Source organism: Sinocyclocheilus anshuiensis, unplaced genomic scaffold (genome assembly GCF_001515605.1).
Source record: "Sinocyclocheilus anshuiensis isolate Anshui unplaced genomic scaffold, SAMN03320099.WGS_v1.1 scaffold453, whole genome shotgun sequence".
NCBI classification, from domain to species: domain Eukaryota; kingdom Metazoa; phylum Chordata; class Actinopteri; order Cypriniformes; family Cyprinidae; genus Sinocyclocheilus; species Sinocyclocheilus anshuiensis.
Window position 1 is genome coordinate 246,493 of NW_015537979.1, and position 24,231 is coordinate 270,723.

At 39.9% G+C, this 24,231-nt stretch overlaps 1 protein-coding gene across 4 annotated transcripts; it reads left to right on the forward strand.

Moving 5' to 3' along the window:
* Window positions 1-649: 649 nt before the first annotated feature.
* On the forward strand, window positions 650-23,403 carry LOC107672998 (AP-4 complex subunit beta-1-like). Of its 4 annotated transcripts, none has more exons than XM_016466425.1 (11): window positions 650-736; window positions 1,191-1,317; window positions 2,075-2,299; window positions 3,757-3,887; window positions 5,099-5,246; window positions 6,260-6,756; window positions 8,336-8,419; window positions 8,646-8,749; window positions 10,312-10,519; window positions 10,636-10,908; window positions 23,322-23,403. In XM_016466425.1, the coding sequence occupies exons 2-11, from the start codon at window positions 1,205-1,207 to the stop codon at window positions 23,333-23,335; spliced, it is 1,797 nt and encodes a 598-aa protein (XP_016321911.1). In that variant the 5' UTR covers window positions 650-736; window positions 1,191-1,204; the 3' UTR covers window positions 23,336-23,403. The 4 variants fall into 4 exon arrangements, with proteins under 4 accessions (XP_016321911.1, XP_016321902.1, XP_016321887.1 ...); XM_016466416.1 differs by lacking the exon at window positions 23,322-23,403 and adding an exon at window positions 16,983-17,157; XM_016466401.1 differs by lacking the exon at window positions 23,322-23,403 and adding an exon at window positions 12,304-13,047.
* Window positions 23,404-24,231: the final 828 nt, after the last annotated feature.

The window sequence follows — 24,231 nt, forward strand, 5'->3', positions numbered from 1 at the left end:
ATTTATAATAATATATAAATAATTGCTAATATAAAGACTACTACTTGCCATTTACGCCTACACTATTACATCGAAGAAGTCAATGCCTGGAGCTTAAAGCATATCATAATGTATTTACTTTATATGTATTTACTAAGAACCTGTTATATATATAGTGCTAATTTCAGATAAACTTCTCAGTGCATCAACACACTGTAGTTCAAAGTACACTGTAATGTAATTTGATATAATATAATGTAATTTACATCCCGCTGTAAGGCCAAACTTAACAGATAACAAAAGAAAAACAGGTAAACTCAGTTATTTTACAACCTCCCTCAAGGTTAACTATTCATCAAGAAAAAAGATCAGTGTAGAAAAGAAGGGCTGTTGAGTACAACGTTAATTACATGATTTAAACAACATTTCAAAATGAAAAAGAAGAGAGTTTATAGCTTATAGACACAGCTTTAAAAGTTTATACTTATTGAAATATTTATGGCAAGTATATTTAAGGTAACTATGTATTTGTATTATTCTGATTAGTTCGTTTGTTTGTTTTAATTAATCTTTAAAGGAAAAAGGCTTTTATTTTGAATTTTGAGACGATGTGTTACAGGAAGTAAAAAGCTGATTCTGGCTTCACGCTTCCTGATTGATATAAATACGCTCTGATGGATTATAATATTCAGTTCTTACTAGTATTTTCTTTTATATGAGTGTGTGTTGATTTACTGTTTAGAAACTGATACAGGAGGTATGTTACATACGTATGTCTTACTTGCCCTTTGTGTGTGCAGAAAGCACATTTTGTACTTTTAGAAATGGAGATGATAAGTCTTGTTTTCAATGTAAACTCTAGATGCGAGCTCCATAAGAGCTAATCAACAAGCACAATGTCAGTCTATAAAATCGGAAAGCTGTCAGCACATCATATTCCGTTTAGGTTGGTCTGTTACTGTAAGGTTGACTTTCGTTATGATTGGTTATGAGTGTTAATTGTTTGGTGGGGATGATTTAGTTTGTGTGTTTCTGTGCTATCATACTGACACTTATTATGATTTATGATATTTGTTATGATTAGGCACAAACCAGAAAACATAATTAGAGAACAATTACATTGCATCACAATACAAGCATGTTCTCAATGAATGAGAAGATAGAGTTTGAGTTGAGTTTATTCAGACTGTGTTCCTCTGCTTTTGTGGCAGGCGCCTGAAGCACAATGCCTTATTTTGGCTCGGAGGAGACGGTTAAAGAGCTCAAGCGAGCTCTGTCCAATCCAAATGTCCAAGCAGACCGTCTCCGGTACAAAAACTACATCACCAAAGTCATCAGGTCCGTGAAATTATCTTTTTTTTTTTACTGAAAGAGACAATTATCAAAAGTACAAATGAATAGCTTACCCAAAAATTTAAATTATCAGCTCACCCTCATATTATCCTGTGAAACAGAGATACTTAGCAGAATGTTCAAACTGCTCCTTTCCATACAGTGAAAGTGAATGAAATGCAATGAAATGGAGACTTGTTGTCAAGAACCAAAAGGACAAAAAGCACCAAACAATCACAGAAAACCTGGAAATATCAGCAATTTAAAATAGTGTTTCCAAGCCTGGAATAATAATAGGAAAATATTAATTAATTATAAATAAATAAATATTATAAATAATGCATCAGCTAGATATTGCTTGTGTAGTAGAGTGTGTAGAATATAAATTGTTTGCAAGAAATAGTGATGTGAACACATTGTTCCTGACACTGAATGAATCAGTTGAACTGGTTCACAAATCAGTTTGAATGATTTATTAGCAAATTCAATCTGAATTATTTCTTATCCATTAAATATTATCCGGTAATTGCAGGTTCATTGAAAAGTCATAAAAATCCTTGAGCAAAAAAGTATAATGAAGTAGTCATATATTCTAAGCCTTATAAAGCAGCAACTGTAAAGAAACAGAATAACATTCAAGTCATTATTCATTGTACTTTACAGCTTGATTTCCACCTTAACTCTTATTGTTAGTTAGACAGAACTAAATGTTGACAAATAAGACATAAAGCGATATCTGAGGCTGTTGTTTGTTTCTTTGTAGGTACATGACACAGGGTCTGGATGTCTCAGCTTTATTTATGGACATGGTGAAAGCCAGTGCCAAAGTGGATATTGTTCAGAAGAAGCTGGTATATCTGTACATGTGCACCTATGCCAGTGACAAGCCTGACCTGGCACTACTGGCCATCAACACGTTCCGTAAGGACTGCGCTGATCCCAATCCCATGGTGCGAGGGTTGGCCCTGAGGAACATGTGCAACTTCAGGTTTGTATGTTTTAAATAATTTATTTTCTTCTGTCTGCACTCAAACAATAAGCCTTGCAACACCCTAGCAACCTCCTGACCTCCCTTTAGCAATCACTTAGCAACACCCTTGCAACCTTTCAGAATTCTACAACAACCTAGCAACCCCCTAACAACCACCCAAGGCACCGTAGCAATCACTTAGACACCCTAGCAACCATTCAGAACACAACAACAACAGCCAAACAATGTCCCAGAACACCACAACAATCAGCCTAGCAACCCCCTAACATCCACCCAGAACATGGCAACAACATTCAAACAATGCCCCAGCAACAAACACTGCAACAGTCGGCTTCGCTACACAAGCAACTACCCAGGATACCTTACTGATCACTTAGCAACCTCCCAGGACACTGCAACAACATCTTAGCAACATCCTAACAAGTAATGCCCTAGCAACCACACAAGACCACCAACAACCACCAAGGCACCTTAGCAATCACTTAAACGCCCAAGCAACCATTCAGAACACAATATCAACAGCCAAACAAAGTCCCAGAACACCACAACAATCAGCCTTGCAACACCCTAACAAGCAACATCCTAGCAACCTCCCAGGACACTTTAGCAATAACTTAGCAACTCCCTTGCAACCATTCAGAATTCTAAAACAACAGCCTGACATCCATTCACGACACCGTAGCAACCCCCTAACAACCACCCAGAACACGGCAACAACATTGCCCCAGCAATAAACACTGCAACATTTGGCCTTTGCTACACTCAACACCCTAGCAACTTCCCAGGACACTTTAGCGATCATTTAGAAATAAACTAGCAACCTGCCAAAACACTGCAACAATATCTTAGCGACACCCTAACAAGTAACGCCATAGCAACCACACAAGACCACCTAGCAATCACCCTGGCAACCTAGCAACCATTCAGAACACAAAAACAGCCTAGCAACACTCTAGCAGCCATCACCCTAGCAACCATCCAAGACACCCTAGCAATCACCTAGCAACCCCTTAACATCCACCCAGAACACTACAATAGTCAAGCTATGACCCAGCAATGCCCCAGAACATCCTAACAAGCAACAATCTTGCAACCACACAAAACTCTGAAACAACACCCTAGCAACCATCTTAGGAATCACTTAGCAACAACTCAGAGACCATTCAAAACAAAACAACAGCCTAGCAACACCCTAGCAGTCACCTAGCAACAACAGACTAGTAATTTCCCAACAACGTCCCAGACAACCAATCAGAACACTCTGGAATCATGGTTGTGAGATTTGCATGAGCAGCTCCCCCACATTTTCTTCATGTGCATTTCTTCACACCCTTTAACTGTGTGAAAATCATGGTGTAAAACAGTCTACAGTGGAATATTTCTTCAATAAATACTAAGCTACTGTGTCTACCTGTCCTAATTGACATGCTTCCTTCTATTTGCTTGTTTTTCAGGATGCCAGGAATGACAGAGTACATAGAGCAGCCCATTGTTGCTGGTCTGCGGGACAAGGCCAGTTACGTAAGGAGAGTCGCTGTGCTTGGTTGTGCCAAAATGCACAGTCTGCAGCCCAACACAGAGATAGGTAGAGTCACGCATTCTGTTTATCTTAATTGTAATACTAGTTAAGGATAATGTGATGAATATTGCTTGCTTATTTTAATACATGTGCATAAAAAGTCATAAGCAGAGCGATTTATAATGTTGGGTCAGACAGCTCCCTTTAAAGGAATGTTTCTGGTGATTGTGATGACTAACAGCATGTCAAGAATTCTTAACTGAAAAGAACATATTTTCAACAGAACATATCACATACTTGTAGACAACCCGTTGGATTGTTGTTTTTGGTTGAAAACTAAAACCTACTAACTTTTCATCAAAAGCAGGGCAAAACCAGGAAATGTTGATCACAGTGCTTCTTAACAGCAGTACAGTACAGTGGCATTTCCTGTATTTCCTAAATGCGCAGCGTATTTATAGCCGCAGGGGCTTTGAATAGCCTTTCTGTAAGGGTCCAGTTAATGTTTTTATGTAATGAATGTAGAATGTCCCAAAATGAAAATTAGCGGAATGTGTATTCACCCTCAGGTCATCCAAGATGTAGATGAGTTTGTTTCTTCATCAGATTTGGAGAAATGTAGCATTACATCACTTATTCACCAATGGATGCTCTGCAGTGAATGGGTGCCGTCAGAATGAGAGTCCAAACAGCTGATAAAAACATCACAAGTAATCCACACCACTCCAGTCCATCAGTTAATGACTTGTGAAAGAAACAAATCCATCATTAAGAAGTTTTTAACTTCAAACCGTTGCTTCTGTCCGAAATACAAGACCACAATCCATAATAACGCTTCCTCCATTGAAAAAGTCCATCCCCTGTTGTCTTCTCACATCAAAATCCATCAGCATATTTGTTTAGAGCTGTTTTACACTGTTTTTGTTTGACTTTTTCATTGGAGAAAACAGTATTATGACTAGAGGACTCGTATTTTAGCCAGAAACAACGTCTTAATGATGGATTTGTTTCTTACGAACATGCAACTTTTCACTTCACGAGATGTTAACTCATGGACTGGAGTGGTGTGGATTACTTGTGGATTATTGTGGTGTTTTTATCAGCTGTTTGGACTCTCATTCTGACGGCACCCATTCACTGCAGAGCATCCATTTGCAGAGCAAGTGATGCAATGCTACATTTTCAGCAAATTTTCATTTTTGGGTGAACTATTCCTTTAAGTCTCTGTCTGCCAAATGAATACATGTAAATAAATGTTCTGGATGTGTGTCTTTTAGATGGCATTATAGTAAATGAGCTGTATGCGCTTCTGAGGGACCCAGACCCTGTGGTTGTAGTGAACTGTCTCCGTGCCTTGGAGGAAATTCTCAAAGATGAGGGTGGTGTGGTTATTAACAAACCCATTGCTCATCACCTTCTCAACAGGTGTGCCGTGTTTGCCATTATGTTATGTAAAATAGTTCATCCAAGCATGTCATGTTTGTCATGAAAACTCACCCTCATTTGTTTTAAGAATGTCAAAAATTTAGTTTAAATCATGTGTTAAGTTCTATGCAGGAAATTTGCTCTTAATATTCATCTTGGTTTTGTACGGTTTTGAAAAAAAAAACACACTATTTCAAGAAGATTTTTAGATTAATGACTTTGTCAAGTAAAAAATAGTAACATTTTCCTTACACCTTGAATGCATTTAAGTGTATTCTTTTTAATCGGTAAAATTCCATTACTTAAAAACAGTTTTTAAACAAAATTTCAGCTAGTTGTCAAGGCAACATTTCTCATTTAAATTTAGTTTAACTTGATGTACTAAAATAACTGAAATTAAAAATGGAATAGAAAAAAAAACTATACAGACATATATGTAAAAAAAAAAAAGTCATCAAAATGACTAAAACTTTAACTAACATTCAAATATAAAAACTGATTCAGAATATTAATTACAAACTATAATAATATCTCAATACTAAAACAACACTTGTATATTTATATACTATTATATTATTCATGAATTTTCAATGAGCTCTTGTTTTTATATTTTCAGTTTTAATTTTAATCTTAGTTTAGGTTTTAGTAATTTTGTTATGGGCATTTCTATTTAGCTTTAATTTAATTGTCTGTTTTAGTTTTAATTTTAGTACTTCAGCTTAAACTTATTTCAGTAAGTTGCCAAGGCAACATTTTTACTTTAAATTTTTTAAGTTTTTCATTGAATATTTTTATTTTATTTCAGCTTTATTTCAATTTCCGAAAATGTATTTTAATGGTTATAGTATTAGTTAACAATATCAACACATCAGTTAGTTAACAATTTCAAAGTTGCATTTTTGCAGGACAAAAGTTTTTCAAAGGCTTTCGAAAGCATCATGTATGTCTTTGACCTTTTTAACAGATTGTCTAATGACTGACTTTGTGTTTTTTTGATGTGTTTTGTCCTTCAGAATGAAGGACCTGGACAGTTGGGCTCAGAGTGAAGTCCTCACCTTCCTGCTACGTTACCATCCTCGTAGCGATGACGAGTTGTTCGACGTCCTCAGCCTACTACACGCCTTCCTCCAAAGCGCTCACGCACATGTCGCAGTTGCCACGCTCCGCCTCTTCCTTCATTTAGCCTCCGCCCACCCGGCTGTGCAGGCCGACGCCCTCCTGTGCACAAGTGCGCCCCTGCTGGCCACCTGCGGTGCTGCGTCACGCGAGCTTCGCTTTACTGGCCTCTGTCACGTACAGCAGGTCATGCGGAGTCAGCCGGGCCTTTTCGGCACACATTACAAATGCTTCTTTTGTGGATACTCTGAACCGACGTACATTAAGTTTCGCAAGATGGAGATCTTGGTGGAGCTGGTGAATGATGAAAATGTGGCTTTGGTTTTGGAGGAGCTGAGAAGCTACTGCACTGATGTGTCTCCTGAACTGGCCCAGGCAGCCATTGCTGCTATAGGTACCACATCCCATAAGACGCTGCTTGTTTCTCTCAGACGTTTGATTAAATAATCGTAACCCACAGAAACTTTATTTTGAGGAGCAAATGTCAAATTGGCTGCTGTAAGCATTTTGCACAATTAAGGCCCGTTCACATCAAGGACGATAACTATAAAGATAAAGATATAGTTCTAAAAATCCTTCTCAATATTAAAGGATAGCAGAGTCCACACCACAGCTATAACGATAAAGACAAAGAGAAACGAGATCGTTGGACTCACTTAGAAAACGATTTTTTTCCAGCTGATGAACGATAAAAAACTGACAGCCAATCAGAATCCATCCTGCTGTAACGAGCTTGAGAATTTAAAGCGACAGACGAGTGTGTGCTTAGAATAAGCAGACGATATCGTCCGCTGGTGTGGACACTAATATCGTTATCTTTATAGTTATCGTTCTTGGTGTGAAAACGAGCTTGAGAATTGAAAGTGACAGACGAGTGTGTGCTTAGAATAAACAGACGATATCGTCCGCTGGTGTGGACACTAATATCGTTATCTTTATAGTTATCGTTCTTGGTGTGAACAGGGCTTTAGGGTATAAAATTGGCTTTAAACTTTTTTTATTCTTATTTTTAACAAATAATGAGGTGCCTAACTTTCAGAAAATGTTGTTTGCCCACTTCATCAGGTCAAACCATTCATTCATTCATTCATTTATTCATTCATTCAACTGAGAATTATTTTGCGATTTTTGCAACCCTGTTGTTAAAATTTGGGGCATGTCTAAATATAGTTTACAACCCTTGTTTGTGTGGTTTCATTTAGTAATACACTGTAAATTAACAAATGTAATAAGTTATTTTTATATTAATGGAAAAATAAATAATAAATACCAGAATGGGCAATGGTGTTTAAATTTAGCCTTATTTTTTTTTACATTTCATTAAAAAAAGAAAATCATAAAGTAATGAGACAATGAAATGTTCCTTTTTTGTGAAAAAAATGGTACAACGATTTTTGATAGTTTTTCTACATTTAATTAAATATAAATTCAACATCAATCCATTGTCAAATGTATAATTATAATATTTATGTATTTATTTAATATTTAATATATATTATTGATTGTTTTTGAATGATTTTAATGGTCAGATACAGTTGAGACCACTCAGATACCCCCCACCCCCCAAAATTACATTAAATTAAATGACCATTTAAGAATCTTAGTTCAGAGATTTGACTAAAACTAGCGCCTTCATGCTAAGATATAATAATTTACCATACAAATTTAAAATGGCATTTGAACCTTTATTGTTTTAAAAAAAGTAAAGGGACGCAATCTGTTCCCTATACGTGGAGAGTGGTGTGTACAATTTGTAATGACCTGAGACCTTAAAAAAATACATACAATTCTGAATGGACAGGTTAACTTTTAATATTTCCAAAGCAGGCAGTATGGCACTTCATATCGCTTGTCCTGTAATATAAATCACAGTCTTAATTTATCATTGCAGCTTTCTGCTAAAATGACTATTACTGTTACGTCTAAATTTATTATGTTAAGTAAAACATTTTCTCTCTCTTATTTTTTTGAAGGTCGCATTGCACGAACCTACAGTGAGAAGTGTCTTGATATCCTGACTGGCCTGCTGGCATTGAAACAAGATCACATCACGTCAGGTATGAGAGAAATCTAAGCCACACTTGTGCATGCTTGTGATTTTTATGTTAATGAGTAAAGGAGAGTAAAGGTTTGTTTGATTTTTTTCTAAATGAGGTACTGTTTGATTTTCACACACCTTTTAGCAGGTGCTTTCTCCAGCCTGGATAAATGCTTTGTTTGCTAAAGGCCATTATCAGTTCACAGAATCAACTCTTCCGTGTGTGTGTGTGTGTGTGTGTTTAGCGGTGATCCAGACATTCAGGGATTTGGTGTGGTTCTGTCCTCAGAGTACAGCCGCTGTGTGTCAGACCGTGGAGGCCTGTGTTGACAGTCCTCAAGATAGTGAGGTGAGATGATTCACCCGCATTTTACTTTAACCATCTACAACAAGCAAGCTATGTTTGGCACTTTTTGATGCTTTTTCTTCACAATCCCATTAAACTCATCCTTTACAATATGGAAAAAAGATGTTAGTTTTGTAAAGAAATGCATGCATTGGCAATTTATAATTATCTACAAAAATAATTTCAAGCATTTCAGCATACGTCTTGCAATTGAAAAGGTAATGAGAAACATAAAGTCAGTTGGGTCCAAACTTATCAAACTGGTTGATTCCAGGTCACCATAAGATACAGGCGACACTAAAAACTTATTCTGGGGGAAAAGGGCCTGTTGTTTCATATACTACCAAATGTTTGGGATCAGTAATATACACTACCATTCAAACGTTTTAGATCGGTGAGTTTTTTAAGTCTCTTCTGCTCACCATGGCTGCATTTATTTGATCCAAAATACAGCAAAAATAGTAATATTGTGAAACTATTTTACAAATCCGTGTCACATGATCCTTCAGAAATCATTCTAATATGCTGATTTGGTGCTCAAGAAACATTTCTGATTATTATCAATGTTGATTTTTTTTTTCAGAATTCCTTCTTTGATGAAAGTTCAAAGGAAATGCATTTATCTGAAATAGAATTTCATCAAAAATAAATCCTGCTCATCAAAAAATCCTGAAATGAATGTATCACAGTTTCCACAAAACTATTCAGCAGCACAACTGTTTTCAAGATTGATGATAATAATAAATGTTTCTGGAGCAGCAAATCAGCATATTAGAATGATTTCTGGAGGATCATGTGACACTGAAGACTGGAGTAATGATGCTGACAGTTCAGCTTTGATCACAGCAATAAATTACATTTTACAATATATTCACATAGAAAACAGTTCTTTTAAATTGTAATAATATTTCACAATATAATAAAATAAATGCAACCTTGGTGAACATAAGCAGCTTCTTTCAAAAACAACAAAACCCCAAACTTATGAACGGTGTGTCCATGTATTGTTGCTTATGTATATATTGATGCAAATATGATAAACATCTCCACAGTATTTGCATCTTATGTGTTATTTATACTTAATGCTAACATGGTAGCATTATGTTCAAATGCTTTGACCCTTGATAATGAATTGTATTTTATCCCTCATATAAAGATATTAAAATGTAGATGGTTTAAAGCCATGGATATTTTAAGTTGGTAGCAGAGCCTGGAGTATTTAAACATTATAATTTATGGCTTAGCCAGAAAATCATATCCAGCTTTTAGTCTCTTTACATCATCAAGGAATATGTCTGGCACTACAGGCCTTCAGATCATCACAAATTCAAAGTCTGTATACAGTGTCTAAAGAACTTTCTCTGGAGCACAGATGCCTCAAATTGGCTTTACAGAAGACAACCAAGCTAAAGCCCAGTGCAGCCTACCGCACACAGTCTTCTGAATATCCACATCAGTATAAGAGAAAGCCAAGGCATATCTCACCTCCTGATCATCCTGATATGAAATGGTAAAGTTTCTATTACAGAGAAGACAATGTTACATAATTTTTCCTGTTTTTGCAGGGAAAGCAGACTCTGTTATGGCTTCTGGGAGAACATGGTGAACAGATCAGTAGCGCCCCCTATGTGATGGAGGGCTACATAGATGGGCTGAAGACTGAGCTGTCCTCGGCTGTGAAGATGGAGCTGCTGACCACTGCAGTCAAGACGTTCCTGTGCCGTCCCGCTGAGACTCAAGACATGCTGGGCCGTCTTTTACATTACTGTATTGGTGTGTAGAGCATGTTTACAGACAATGTCAAATAGAAGCAATGTGTCCTTTGACACATTTAGTTAAGAGCTTCTTGCTTCTGTGATTCATTTACAATATTTTTTGGTCCACGGCAGAGGAAGAGAGCGACGTGTGTGTGCGTGACCGGGCTTTGCTGTACTATAGACTTCTTCAGCGTGGAGTTGAAGAGACGAGGAAAGTTGTAACCGGACCCAAATCCGATCCGTCCATGAGTGTTCTCACCGGACGGCAAGAAGAGCCCATTAGTCAGTGGGCCTCTACCTTCAACACACTCGGCCTGCTGTCTGGACGCGATTTATGCCTTCAGACTGCTGTTATATCAGCCGCTGACCAGCCATCCAACAGTACAGGAAAGGAGCTGTTGCCAGGTAAAAAGATTTTTAAAATGACATCATTTTTTATGACTATAAACAGTTTTATTTTTGCATCTTTGATATACTATTATAGTTTTTGTTAATTTTGTTAGATTTAAATTTTATATTTTCTCTTTTCATTTTCATTTTGATTAGTTTTAGTAATTTAGTTGTTTGTTATTTTTATTAGGTTTATATATATATATATATATATATATATATATATACAGTGGGTACGGTAAGTATTCAGACCCCCTTCAAATTTTCACTCTTTGTTATATTGCAGCCATTTGCCTCACTCTCACCCTCCCGGCTGTCTGCTATGGTTTCATCTTCACTTCCTTCCCCTGAACAATTATCATCTCTTGATGTTACCAGTGCTAGTACTGATACTTTCTGCTCCACTCTTACGTCTTGTTTAGACACTGTCTGCCCCTTGTCTTCCAGGCCAGCTCATACCACCTCTTCTGCCCCCTTAACTTATTTTTTATTTTATTTTAGTTAATTGTTATTTAAATGTAATTAAACTATAATATTATCAATTTAATTTATAAATGTATAAATTCAGTAGTAATATATATCGTAAAACTGTCTCATCCTACTTTTTTTCATTTTTTTTAAATCTCTATTTTTTTTAATTAAGTTTCAGTTCTTAGTTTATTTAGTTTTAGTTATTTTAGTACCTCAATTTTAAACGGAAATGAAAAAATGTAACCTTGTTTTTTTAGATTATATTATATTTTATTTTGGTTCATTTATTTTTTATTTTTTATTAAAAAGTAGTTTTTTTTATAAGTTTTAGTTAATAATAATAATAATCCTGGTAATAACTAATTTTTTATTGTTTACATAATTTTAATTTATATTATGTAAATATAGTATATTTAATTTAATTGTCATTTAATTAAATATACATTAAGTACATTTTAATATTATACATTTAATTTTATAATAAATTAAATACTAATATAACAACATATTACTGTCTCATCCTACCTGTTTTTTTTTATGTCTGTATAATTTTTATTATATTTTATTTCTAAGTTTACTATAGTAGATATTTTTGTACCTCAGCTCAACAAAAATGTAAAAATGTTACCTTGTTCTTTTATTTTTTATTTTATTTTGGTGAATGTTTATTTTACTTTAAATAATTTTATAATAATTATAATTTTGTAATAATTCAATAAAAATCCGTTTTAGTTAATAATATTAATCCTGACAGTAAATATTTTTTATTATGTACATCATTTGAATGAATTGTGATTTAAATATACAATATGTATAATATAAATAAATATTATAGTATTCTACATTTAATTTATAATTTTATAATAAATGCAATACTAATCATGTGACTGTCTTACCCCACCCGTGCTCACCCGTGTTTCTCTGACTAACGGAGTAAAGATGTAACCCTCTCCAGCCCAAATGACACAGAAGAGGAGATCAGTCTATCTTTGGGTCCTCCTCTATCCCATGAGACGTTTGAGAAAATGTGGCTGGACTTGGAGATTCTCCACAGGCAAACTCTGGGTTCCCCTCGACCCAGAACGGCTCCGGATACGTTACAGGCTGCCTTACAGCTGGTGAAGATCCAGACTCTGGCCTTCACCCCGGGAGACACTGTGCTGTGGAAGGCCTACATTTACACCAGGAGCACTGGGACCCTGATCCTCGCCGAACTGTTGCAGGGGGACCCGCAGGCCCCTGGCAGTGATGAAAGCCTGGTGGTATCTGTCAAACAGCAGCCCGTAAACCAGCATGCCATCAGAGGATTTGCTTCAATACTCAAGAGTGTGCTGCAGACTCTTAATGTTGATAGTTCATGAAATTCAGAAGTCTGAACTATTGCTACTTTGAGGACAATGTACGGTCTATTACAGTATAAGCTGGAGTATTTTCAACACAATTAATCGAACGGTCTTTCTAAACATAAAAGCCTTCCAGTAAGGCTTCTTTCTAGCACCCAGTTGCATAATTTTATCTCTATCTCAGGTTATAATTTTCTTTTTCAACATCTTGCAGACAAAGCAATGTTTAGTTATAGTAAATATGTGGTCTATTATACAAAACAGGTGCCTTTTGTGTCCAGCATTAATATGAATATACTTGTAATATGTTGTATAATAGGCATTTTAGAAGAATCTTAGAGAATATACCAAAAAAAGTTACTCTCAAAAAATAAAAAATACAATAAATACATACACACACACTTCATCTATGTCGCAGGCGGGCAAAAGGGAAAAACCCCTCTGCTGTGACGGATCCAGCCTTGACAAGACAGCACGTTTATGCCACCACAGGCCAGTTTTTCCACCTTATGTAACGTGGTAGTCTTGCAATTCTACACAAGATTCTCTTCCACTCTTCTTTTGAACTTTCCAACTGATTGTGGTGGCCACAGAGAATCTGCTCAAATGATGTTGAGCTCTTTGTCCTGCCTCTGTCATTCCACACACAAGAACATGGTCGATCACAGTAGCTCTGATTTCATCTGAAATGACTGTTCTTGGCCTGGCTCTTCCTCGTCCTCCTCTTCCTCCACCCATGCCATCTGTGCACTTTGAACTGGCTTGTATTTTGTACATTCGCATATTGTATTTAGAAACGAGTGTGAACAGTTCTGAATTATTGTGTGTAAACGATGACAGCCGTGTTGCAGTTGTGCTTAACTTTTGCTTTCTTGTGTTTAGGGTTTTGCATCACAAGTTTATCACAGTGCAAATTGCATTTTAGTGAGTGAGAATGTGTTTCGAGTTTTGCAAAAAGAGATCTGCAAACAGTATCTAAACTGCCTGAACTTGTTTAAGGTTGTGCAGAAAGAGTGATTTATTTGACAAACTGGTTTAGGCTATTGAGAATTTGGTTCAGAGAATGGGGTTTAGTGTCTTAGCAAATGTGAAAAACTGTAAGACACTGTCTTAACATCGAGGTTAAGTTTATGCAACTGGACCCAGGTCTTTTGCTTCATGCTTCCAATAAATGAAGTTCAAGAACTGACTGTTCACTATGTATAGTGTGTGTGTGTGCGTGAGCATAATGACATAGGTATTACAGGAACATAAGCTCCGTATAGAAAGTCCCTGTAAACCATAAATGCATGTGTGTACAGGTGCATCTCAATAAATTAGAATGTCGTGGAAAAGTTCATTTATTTCAGTTATTCAACTCAAATTGTGAAACTTGTGTATTAAATAAATTCAGTGCACACAGACTGAAGTAGTTTAAGCTTAGTAGTTTGGTTCTTTTAATTGTGATGATTTTGGCTCACATTTAACAAAAACCCACCAATTCACTATCTCAACAAATTAGAATATGGTGACATGCCAATCAGCTAATCAACTCAAAACACCTGCAAAGGTTTCCTGAGCCTTCAAAATGGTCTCTCATTTAATACACGAGTTTCACAATTTGAGTTGAATTACTGAAATAAATGAACGTTTCCACGACATTCTAATTTATTGAGATGCACCTGTATGCTAAAGCAGAAGTAAATATGCAGAAGAGAGAAGTGTTGATTTGTGTGTGTGTGTTAAGTGTAACAGTTAAGTGCCAGCGAAAGACTGCGGTCAAGCCAGCCTCACTATTTTTTGCTGCACGTCTAAGCGCGCACTTACGGTATGGGTGCTGGGAGCGGTTAAAATGGATGTAAAGAAGCTGTCATAAAGGCGTTTCCTTTATACTTTTGCTGATATTTTCAATAGATTGCTGTTCACGTTGACCCAAAATATGTCTGCATAAAACGTAATTTAACCCTAAAAAGACCATAAAGCAACATCAGAATATTTATTTAATGCTAATTTATATCATGACATAAATAATACAATTTCAGGATTTTTTTAAATGACTTGAACATTGAAAAATAATGTTTGTGAATACATTATTTTTTGTACATTAACATTTGTATTGTACATTTATTAATATACATCATTTATCAATGTTAATATATATATTAACAGTGTGTGTGTGTGTATACACCTTTAAACTGATACTTGTTTACAGTGACCCTGACTATTACTGTATTAATTTTCAAGTTAAATCTATTGTACAATTTCTGTACAAATTAAAGGCAAATCACTCCAAAACTCAATGTGCATTCTCACACTTTTTCATAAAAAGCACTTACTCGTAAAAAGCTTTCCTTAATAGGTTTGCTCATTCTTCCAGTTGATTCAAGTTCACGGTCACCCTGACTATTACTGTATAACTTTTCAAGTCATTTTACTGTATAGTTTTGGAGAAAATTTATGACAAAATTACTCCAAAAAACAAAGTGCATTCTAGCAGTTGCACCATTACCCATTTTCAAACACTCATAAAAATATTTTCTTTAGAGGTTTGCTCATTCTTTCATTGATTCTTGTTCACAGTGACCCTAACTATGACTATTAATTTTCACATATTTTTACTGTATAGTTTTGGAGAAAATTAAAGGCAAATTCACCCCAAGCATCTAAGTGAATAAGTACTTTTACGTCATGTCCCATTTTCAAACCCTCATAAAAATCTTTCCTTTACAGGGTTGGTCGTTATTTTGATTGATTCCTGTTTACAGTCACCCTGACTATTACTGTATTAATTTTTAAATTTTTTGACTATGGTTTTGAAGAAAATGAATGGCAAAATCACTCCAAGCATCTATGTGCACCTTTGCACTTTTACATCACGTCCCATTTTCAAACACTCATAAAAATCTTTCCTTTATAGGTTTGCTCATTCTTTCAATTGATTCCTGTTCACAGTGATCCTGACTATTATTGTGTTAATTTTCAAATATTTTTACTGTATAGTTTTGGAGAAAATTAAAGGCAAATTCACCCCAAGCATCTAAGTGCATAAGCACTTTTTCATCACGTCCCATATTCAAACACTCATAAAAATCTTTTCTTTATAGGTTTGCTCGTTCTTTCAGTTGATTACTGTTCAAAGTGACCCTGACTATTACTGTATTAATTTTCATGTCATTTTACTTTACAGTTTCTGGGAAACGCAAACTCACTCCAAAAATGTTTTTATAGAGTGTATTGTTGCACTCATGTCCCATTTTCTAACATAAAGTTTCCGTTTTTGAAGGAATTATTGTGCAAACGTACCATGCTTATTACCATATCAAACTGACTCTTATTTTATGTATAGTATTGGACAAAATTGCTGGGAAATACTCTCCTCACGTCATACTGTCATGTTACACTCAGGCAAGAAGGAGCCACAGGAGAACATTTTCAAACAAGAAACTTAATTTAAACAAACGGGGAACTTCGGAGAAACAGCAACACAACGTTTAACAGCAGACAAAGCAACACTGAATGGGACTCACTATAAATACACAGACATCAATGGGACACACCTGGGAGCAAATTAACTAATTAAACAAACACAGCTGGAAACAAATTCATACAACGAGGACAGGAACAGGAAGAAACTGACTCTTATTTTATATATAGTATTGGACACAATTGCTGGGAAATACTCTCCTGACGTCATACACTCAACCTCTTCTTACATTTTAATTGTTAGTGTCACATTTAATTAAGTTAAAATCTTCATTTTAACCTTATGAACTGATTGTGTTCATCACCCATTTGAGCAGTCCTTATTTGTGTCCATGGTTACTAATTTCTAACCTTTAGTTAAATTTTCTTATGTCTTTGCTTTTATAGCCCTGAGGTTGTTGTATTTGTTTATGGTGATTATGCCTGCAAAGCTATTATTTGTTTTGCTGTGTTTGTTTACCGTAATCATCAGTCAGCTTAGCTGCAATTTATTGTTTCTCCTTACCTGTAACTGATCAATTACAATTGTATTGAGATTCATTTTAAAATGATCTATCTGAATTAAAATCCAGATACAACAAGACACTGATCACACATGTCTTACTAAGGTAAGACAGTTGACAACACAAAGAAAAAATCAGTAATATAGTATCAGTGCCGTTGTTTGAAAATGATGACACTTTTATTTTAATTTTACTTAACTGTATTTTATCATATTTTATGTACTTTTATAAATATTATACATTTTATATAAATACATGCAATTTATATATATTACACATTTATTTATTTATGTTGCCTTTCTTATTTCAGAAAACAACTTTGTGCATCTTAAGGAATAACAGCACTTTGGGCATGCTGTTGTACATCCCATCAGACTGCACAACAGTGCCTACTGTGGCTTCAACACCTGTGAACATTTATTGACTGTCTTCTGCACACTGATGCATACACCTAAAATCATCTTCTCATATTAGGCTTTTGTTTAATTGCATTTAAAAAAAATACATATTTGCATTTGTATCTGTGAAATGTCATAACAAAGGTTACATAATCACTATCACAACTTATTTATGTATTTCAGTCTTAATAAAACTCTTGTTTAAATTATATTAGGTTGTATTGCAGTCAATCAGTCAATAGCCTACTGTTATTTTAAGGTGTCATTGAGTCTTGAAAGGTGCCTAATAAAATGCATTATTATTATCATTAAATTATTATAGGAGTAAGCTGCAGCAGAGGCTGTGGCAGAATGACACCAAGGAGTTCTGCAGAGGCATGAGGACTATAATTGGTTACAAGATTTCTGTACAATAAAAAAATAATTAAAATAAAATAAAAATAATGGAAAGGAAATCAAAACATGAACATGACTGTTTTTTACAATTCACACTGAAATAGATTAATAATAATAATAGCAAATAATGTTTGTTATATAATACTTACTATGTGTTTTTGAACTCAAAAGATAAGGTATATGTTCCAAATTAGGGCATTTAACAGGATGCAAGAGCTAAATTAGTTTAGCCAGGTCATATTTTAAATGTCTCAGGGTGACTGTGAACAGGAATCAATTGAAAGAACGAGCAAACCTATAAAGAAAATATTTTTTGAGTGTTTGAAAATGGGACATGGTGTAAAAGTGCTTATGCACCCAGATGCTTGGGGTGAATTTGGCTTTAATTTTCTCCAAAACTATACAGTAAAAATATTTGAAAATGAATACAGTATTAGCCAGGGATACTGTGAACAGGAACCAATTGAAAGAACGAGCAAACCTATAAAGCAAAGATTTTTATGAGTGTTTGAAATGGGTAATGGTGCAACTGCTAGAATGCACTTTTTTTGGAGTGAATTTGCCTTTAATTTTCTCCAAAACCACACAGTAAAAATATTTGAAAATTAATACAGTAATAGTAAGGGTGACTGCAAACAAGAATCAACTGAAAGAATGAGCAAACCTATAAAGAAAATATTTTTATGAGTGTTTGAAATGGGACGTGATGCAAAAGTGCTTATGCATTTAGATGCTTGGGGTGAATTTGCCTTTAATTTCCTCCAAAACCATACAGTCAAATGACTTGAAAATTAATACAGTATGTGGCAGGGAACCCCGTTTATGTCTCGACTGATGTCAGACCTCTGTCACCCTCTCAAAGTCAAGCAGCTATGGACGTCGGTCTATCATCCCCAAACAGACGGCCTGGTGGAGCGATTTAACCAGACCTTAAAACGGATGTTGCGACGATTGGTGGCAGAAGATGGGCGCGACTGGGACTTGATGCTGCCGTACATGCTCTTTGGAATCCGGGAAGTGCCCTAGGCCTCCACCGGATTTACCCCGTTTGAGCTCCTCTTCGGCCGCCAACCACGGGGTCTTCTCGACGTGGCCCGTCAGGCCTGGGAGCAGCAACCAGCCCCCCAGCGGTCAGTCATCAAGCACGTACAGGAGATGCGGGAGCGGATCGATCGTGTGATGCCCCTTGTGAAAGAACACCTCGCCGAGGCCCAGCGCTCCCAAAAACGGGGGTATGACTGGCCCGCGCAGCCCAGAGAGTTTCAGCCAGGGGATCAGGTGCTAGTTCTGATACCCACTGCCACCTCCAAATTCCTGGCCTCGTGGCAGCGGCCCTATACTGTCACGGAAAGGGTAGGCCCAGTCACCTACAGGGTGCGTCAGCCGGGACTTCGACACGGGGAAAAGATTTACCACCTCAATCTATTGAAGAAGTGGACAGCGCCCCTTCCCCAGGTAGCGGCGCTGGCACAAACCGGTTCCCCCGTAGTGCACCTAGGTGAGCAGCTGTCCGAACCCCAGAAGAAAGACCTCACCTCCCTGGTCAGTCAGTTCCCAGATGTGTTCGACGAACGGCCCGGGCGGACCAAAGTCATCCAGCACGACATCCGCACCCCTCCCGGAGTAATTGTGCGGCAGAGACCCTACCGGGTACCGGAGGCTCGCTGGCTGGCTATAGAGGAAGAAATCACTTGGATGCGCCAACTAGGAGTGATAGAAGCGTCTCGTAGCCCCTGGTCCAGCCCCATCGTCATGGTCCCAAAGCCCAACGGATCGTTCCGCTTCTGCAACGACTTCCGTCGCCTAAATGAAGTGTCCTCCTTCGACAGCTACCCCATGCCTCGAGTGGATGAACTCCTAGACCGACTCGGCAGGGCCCGATTCATCTCTACCCTGGATCTAAAAAAGGGCTACTGGCAGGTGCCCCTCTCCCCGGAGTCCCGAGAAAAGATGGCCTTCAGTACCCCTAGTGGCCACTGGCAGTACTGCGTCCTTCCCTTCGGGTTACACCAGCCACGTTCCAACGCATGATGGATGTCCTGCTGAGGCCCCACCAGGAGTACGCGGCGGCCTACCTCGACAATGTTGTCATCCACTTCATCCACTCGGAGGACCACCTAGTCAGATTACGGAGCATCCTGGAGGAGTTACGGCGGGCTGGACTTACTGGACTTACGGAGAAATGCCATCTCGGACTGTCAGAGGCTAAGTACCTGGGTTACCGGGTCGGACGAGGACTGGTCCAACCCCAACAGGAGAAGGTCGAGGCCGTCCGAAAAGCAACACGCCCGACAACAAAGTCACAGGTACGTGCCTTCTTGGGGTTAGCCGGTTATTACAGACGCTTTATCCCAAATTTCTCCTCTGTTGCCAGCCCACTGACCGACCTGACCAAAAGGGGGCAGCCGGAGAAAATAAGATGGAGCCAGGAAGCGGAGACAGCATTCCAGACCCTCAAAGAGGCGCTTTCCTCGTCTCCGGTCCTGCACGCACCGGATTTCGGCCACCCCTTCTGATGCTGCCGTACATGCTCTTTGGAATCCGGGAAGTGCCCTAGGCCTCCACCGGATTTACCCCGTTTGAGCTCCTCTTCGGCCGCCAACCACGGGGTCTTCTCGACGTGGCCCGTCAGGCCTGGGAGCAGCAACCAGCCCCCCAGCGGTCAGTCATCAAGCACGTACAGGAGATGCGGGAGCGGATCGATCGTGTGATGCCCCTTGTGAAAGAACACCTCGCCGAGGCCCAGCGCTCCCAAAAACGGGGGTATGACTGGCCCGCGCAGCCCAGAGAGTTTCAGCCAGGGGATCAGGTGCTAGTTCTGATACCCACTGCCACCTCCAAATTCCTGGCCTCGTGGCAGCGGCCCTATACTGTCACGGAAAGGGTAGGCCCAGTCACCCACAGGGTGCGTCAGCCGGGACTTCGACACGGGGAAAAGATTTACCACCTCAATCTATTGAAGAAGTGGACAGCGCCCCTTCCCCAGGTAGCGGCGCTGGCACAAACCGGTTCCCCCGTAGTGCACCTAGGTGAGCAGCTGTCCGCACTCCAGAAGAAAGACCTCACCTCCCTGGTCAGTCAGTTCCCAGATGTGTTCGACGAACGGCCCGGGCGGACCAAAGTCATCCAGCACGACATCCGCACCCCTCCCGGAGTAATTGTGCGGCAGAGACCCTACCGGGTACCGGAGGCTCGCTGGCTGGCTATAGAGGAAGAAATCACTTGGATGCGCCAACTAGGAGTGATAGAAGCGTCTCGTAGCCCCTGGTCCAGCCCCATCGTCATGGTCCCAAAGCCCAACGGATCGTTCCGCTTCTGCAACGACTTCCGTCGCCTAAATGAAGTGTCCTCCTTCGACAGCTACCCCATGCCTCGAGTGGATGAACTCCTAGACCGACTCGGCAGGGCCCGATTAATCTCTACCCTGGATCTAACAAAGGGCTACTGGCAGGTGCCCCTCTCCCCGGAGTCCCGAGAAAAGATGGCCTTCAGTACCCCTAGTGGCCACTGGCAGTACTGCGTCCTTCCCTTCGGGTTACACCAGCCACGTTCCAACGCATGATGGATGTCCTGCTGAGGCCCCACCAGGAGTACGCGGCGGCCTACCTAGACAATGTTGTCATCCACTCTGAGAGCTGGGAGGACCACCTAGTCAGATTACGGAGCATCCTGGAGGAGTTACGGCGGGCTGGACTTACGGCTAACCCTAAGAAATGCCATCTCGGACTGTCAGAGGCTAAGTACCTGGGTTACCGGGTCGGACGAGGACTGGTCCAACCCCAACAGGAGAAAGTCGAGGCCGTCCGGAAAGCAACACGCCCGACAACAAAGTCCCAGGTACGTGCCTTCTTAGGGTTAGCCGGTTATTACAGATGCTTCATCTCAAATTTCTCCTCTGTTGCCAGCCCACTGACCGACCTGACCAAAAAGGGGCAGCCGGAGAAAATAAGATGGAGCCAGGAAGCGGAGACAGCATTCCAGACCCTCAAAGAGGCGCTTTCCTCGTCTCCGGTCCTGCACGCACCGGATTTCGGCCACCCCTTCACCTACAGGGTGTGTCAGCCGGGATGTCGACACGAGGAAAAGATTTATCACCTCAATCTGTTGAAGAAGTGGACAGCGCCCCTTCCCCAGGTAGCGGCGCTGGCACAAACCGGTTCCTCTGTAGTGCACCTAGGTGAGCAGCTGTCCGCACCCCAGAAGAAAGACCTCACCTCCCTGGTCAGTCAGTTCCCAGATGTGTTCGACGAACGGCCCGGGCGGACCAAAGTCATCCAGCACGACATCCGCACCCCTCCCGGAGTAATTGTGCGGCAGAGACCCTACCGGGTACCGGAGGCTCGCTGGCTGGCTATAGAGGAAGAAATCACTTGGATGCGCCAACTAGGAGTGATAGAAGCATCTCGTAGCCCCTGGTCCATCCCCATCGTCATGGTCCCAAAGCCTGACGGATCGCTTCGCTTCTGCAACGACTTCCGTCGCCTAAATGAAGTGTCCTCCTTCGACAGCTACCCCATGCCTCGAGTGGATGAACTCCTAGACCGACTCGGCAGGGCCCGATTCATCTCTACCCTGGATCTAACAAAGGGCTACTGGCAGGTGCCCCTCTCCCCGGAGTCCCGAGAAAAGACAGCCTTCGGTACCCCTAGTGGCCACTGGCAGTACTGCGTCCTTCCCTTCGGGTTACACGGGGCACCTGCCACGTTCCAACGCATGATGGATGTCCTGCTGAGGCCCCACCAGGAGTACGCGGCGGCCTACCTCGACAATGTTGTCATCCACTCTGAGAGCTGGGAGGACCACCTAGTCAGATTACGGAGCATCCTGGAGGAGTTACGGCGGGCTGGACTTACGGCTAACCCTAAGAAATGCCATCTCGGACTGTCAGAGGCTAAGTACCTGGGTTACCGGGTCGGACGAGGACTGGTCCAACCCCAACAGGAGAAAGTCGAGGCCGTCCGGAAAGCAACACGCCCGACAACAAAGTCACAGGTACGTGCCTTCTTGGGGTTAGCCGGTTATTACAGATGCTTCATCCCAAATTTCTCCTCTGTTGCCAGCCCACTGACCGACCTGACCAAAAAGGGGCAGCCGGAAAAAATAAGATGGAGCCAGGAAGCGGAGACAGCATTCCAGACCCTCAAAGAGGCGCTTTCCTCGTCTCCAGTCCTGCACGCACCGGATTTCGGCCACCCCTTCATCCTCCAGACGGACGCCTCCGACACAGGGCTGGGAGCCGTGCTGTCACAAATAAAGAAGAGAGAGGAGCACCCAGTCGTGTATATTAGCCGCAAACTCAGCCCAGCGGAAACCAGGTATGCCGCAGTGGAAAGGGAGGCTCTAGCCATTAAGTGGGCAGTCCTGGAGTTGAGGTATTACCTCCTGGGAAGAAGTTTCACGCTAGTCACGGATCACGCTTCTCTCCAATGGATGGCCAGGGCAAAAGAGACCAATGCCCGAGTCACTCTGTGGTTTCTGGCACTCCAGGACTTCCACTTCAGAGTACAAAATCGGGCTGGAGCCTCCCATGGAAACGCCAATGGGCTGTCTCGGATGTGGTCAGGATGGGCAGGTCGGTCAGTTAATATCTCCCCCCTCCCCTCGTGGTTTCCCCTATCTCCTCACAGACGTACCAGGACGACGCTTTTGGGGGGGGGGGTGGGGGAGTGTGGCGAGTCACCCAGTGCCAGGGCAGCGTCGCCATGGAAACAGCCCTCACACCTGAAAGCGAGTGCCGATCGTCAGCACCTGCACATCATTAAGAGGAGGATATATAAATGGAAGAGATGGGAAGGAGGTTGAGCTTCGCCTCAGATTATGCAGGACGCTAACTGTGTGCTCTTTGTTTGTTGCAGAGACCAGCGGCTGATGATCGGCCTTCCCCACACGTTCACCCTGGTTCACCCACCCCTCTACAGGACTGCCCTGCAGCACCGAGCACGCGTTTACCATAGTATTCACCTTTTTTTGATTCACCATTTGCAATTGTCACAATAAAACCCGCTCCGGGGTTTTGTCAACGGCTATTTGTGTCTGTGAACTCCCTCTCCCAGCCACACACCATACTATGAAAGATTTGAGTGTTTGAAAATGGGTAATGGTGCAACTGCTAGAATGCACTTCATTTTTTGGAGTAATTTTGTCATTAATTTTCTCCAAAACTATACAGTAAAATTACTTGAAAAGTTATACAGTAATAGTCAGGGTGACTGTGAACTTGAATCAACTGGAAGAATGAGCAAACCTATGAAGGAAAGCTTTTTACAAGTAAGTGCTTTTTATGAAATAGTCTGAGAATGTACATTAAGTTTTGGAGTGATTTGCCTTTAATTTGTACAGAAATTGTACAATAGATTTAACTTGAAAATTAATACAGTAATAGTCAGGGTCACTGTAAACAAGTATCAGATTAAAGGTGTACACAGACACACACACACACACACACACACACACATATATATATATATATATATATATATATTAACTTTGATAAATTATGTATATTAATAAATATACAATACAAATGTTAATGTACAAAAAAATGATGTATTCACAAACATTAATTCAATGTTCAAGAAAAAATCCTGAAATTGTATTATTTATGTCATGATATAAATTAGCAATAAATAAAAATTCTGATATTGCTTTATGGTCTTTTTAGGGTTAAACTACGTTTTATGCAGACATATTTTGGGTCACCGTGAACAGCAGCAATCTATTGAAAATATCAGCAAAAGTATAAAGGAAACGCCTTTATGACAGCTT

What these genes read in the sequence shown, in the direction of transcription:
- LOC107672998 (XM_016466401.1), top strand. Translation starts at nt 1,205, where the DNA reads ATGCCTTATTTTGGCTCGGAGGAGACGGTTAAAGAGCTCAAGCGAGCT. An exon ending in GCTCATCACCTTCTCAACAG is followed by an intron (nt 5,247 to 6,259) that starts GTGTGCCGTGTT and finishes TTTGTCCTTCAG; the next exon opens with AATGAAGGACCTGGACAGTT. An exon ending in AGGAAAGGAGCTGTTGCCAG is followed by an intron (nt 10,909 to 12,303) that starts GTAAAAAGATTT and finishes AACGGAGTAAAG; the next exon opens with ATGTAACCCTCTCCAGCCCA.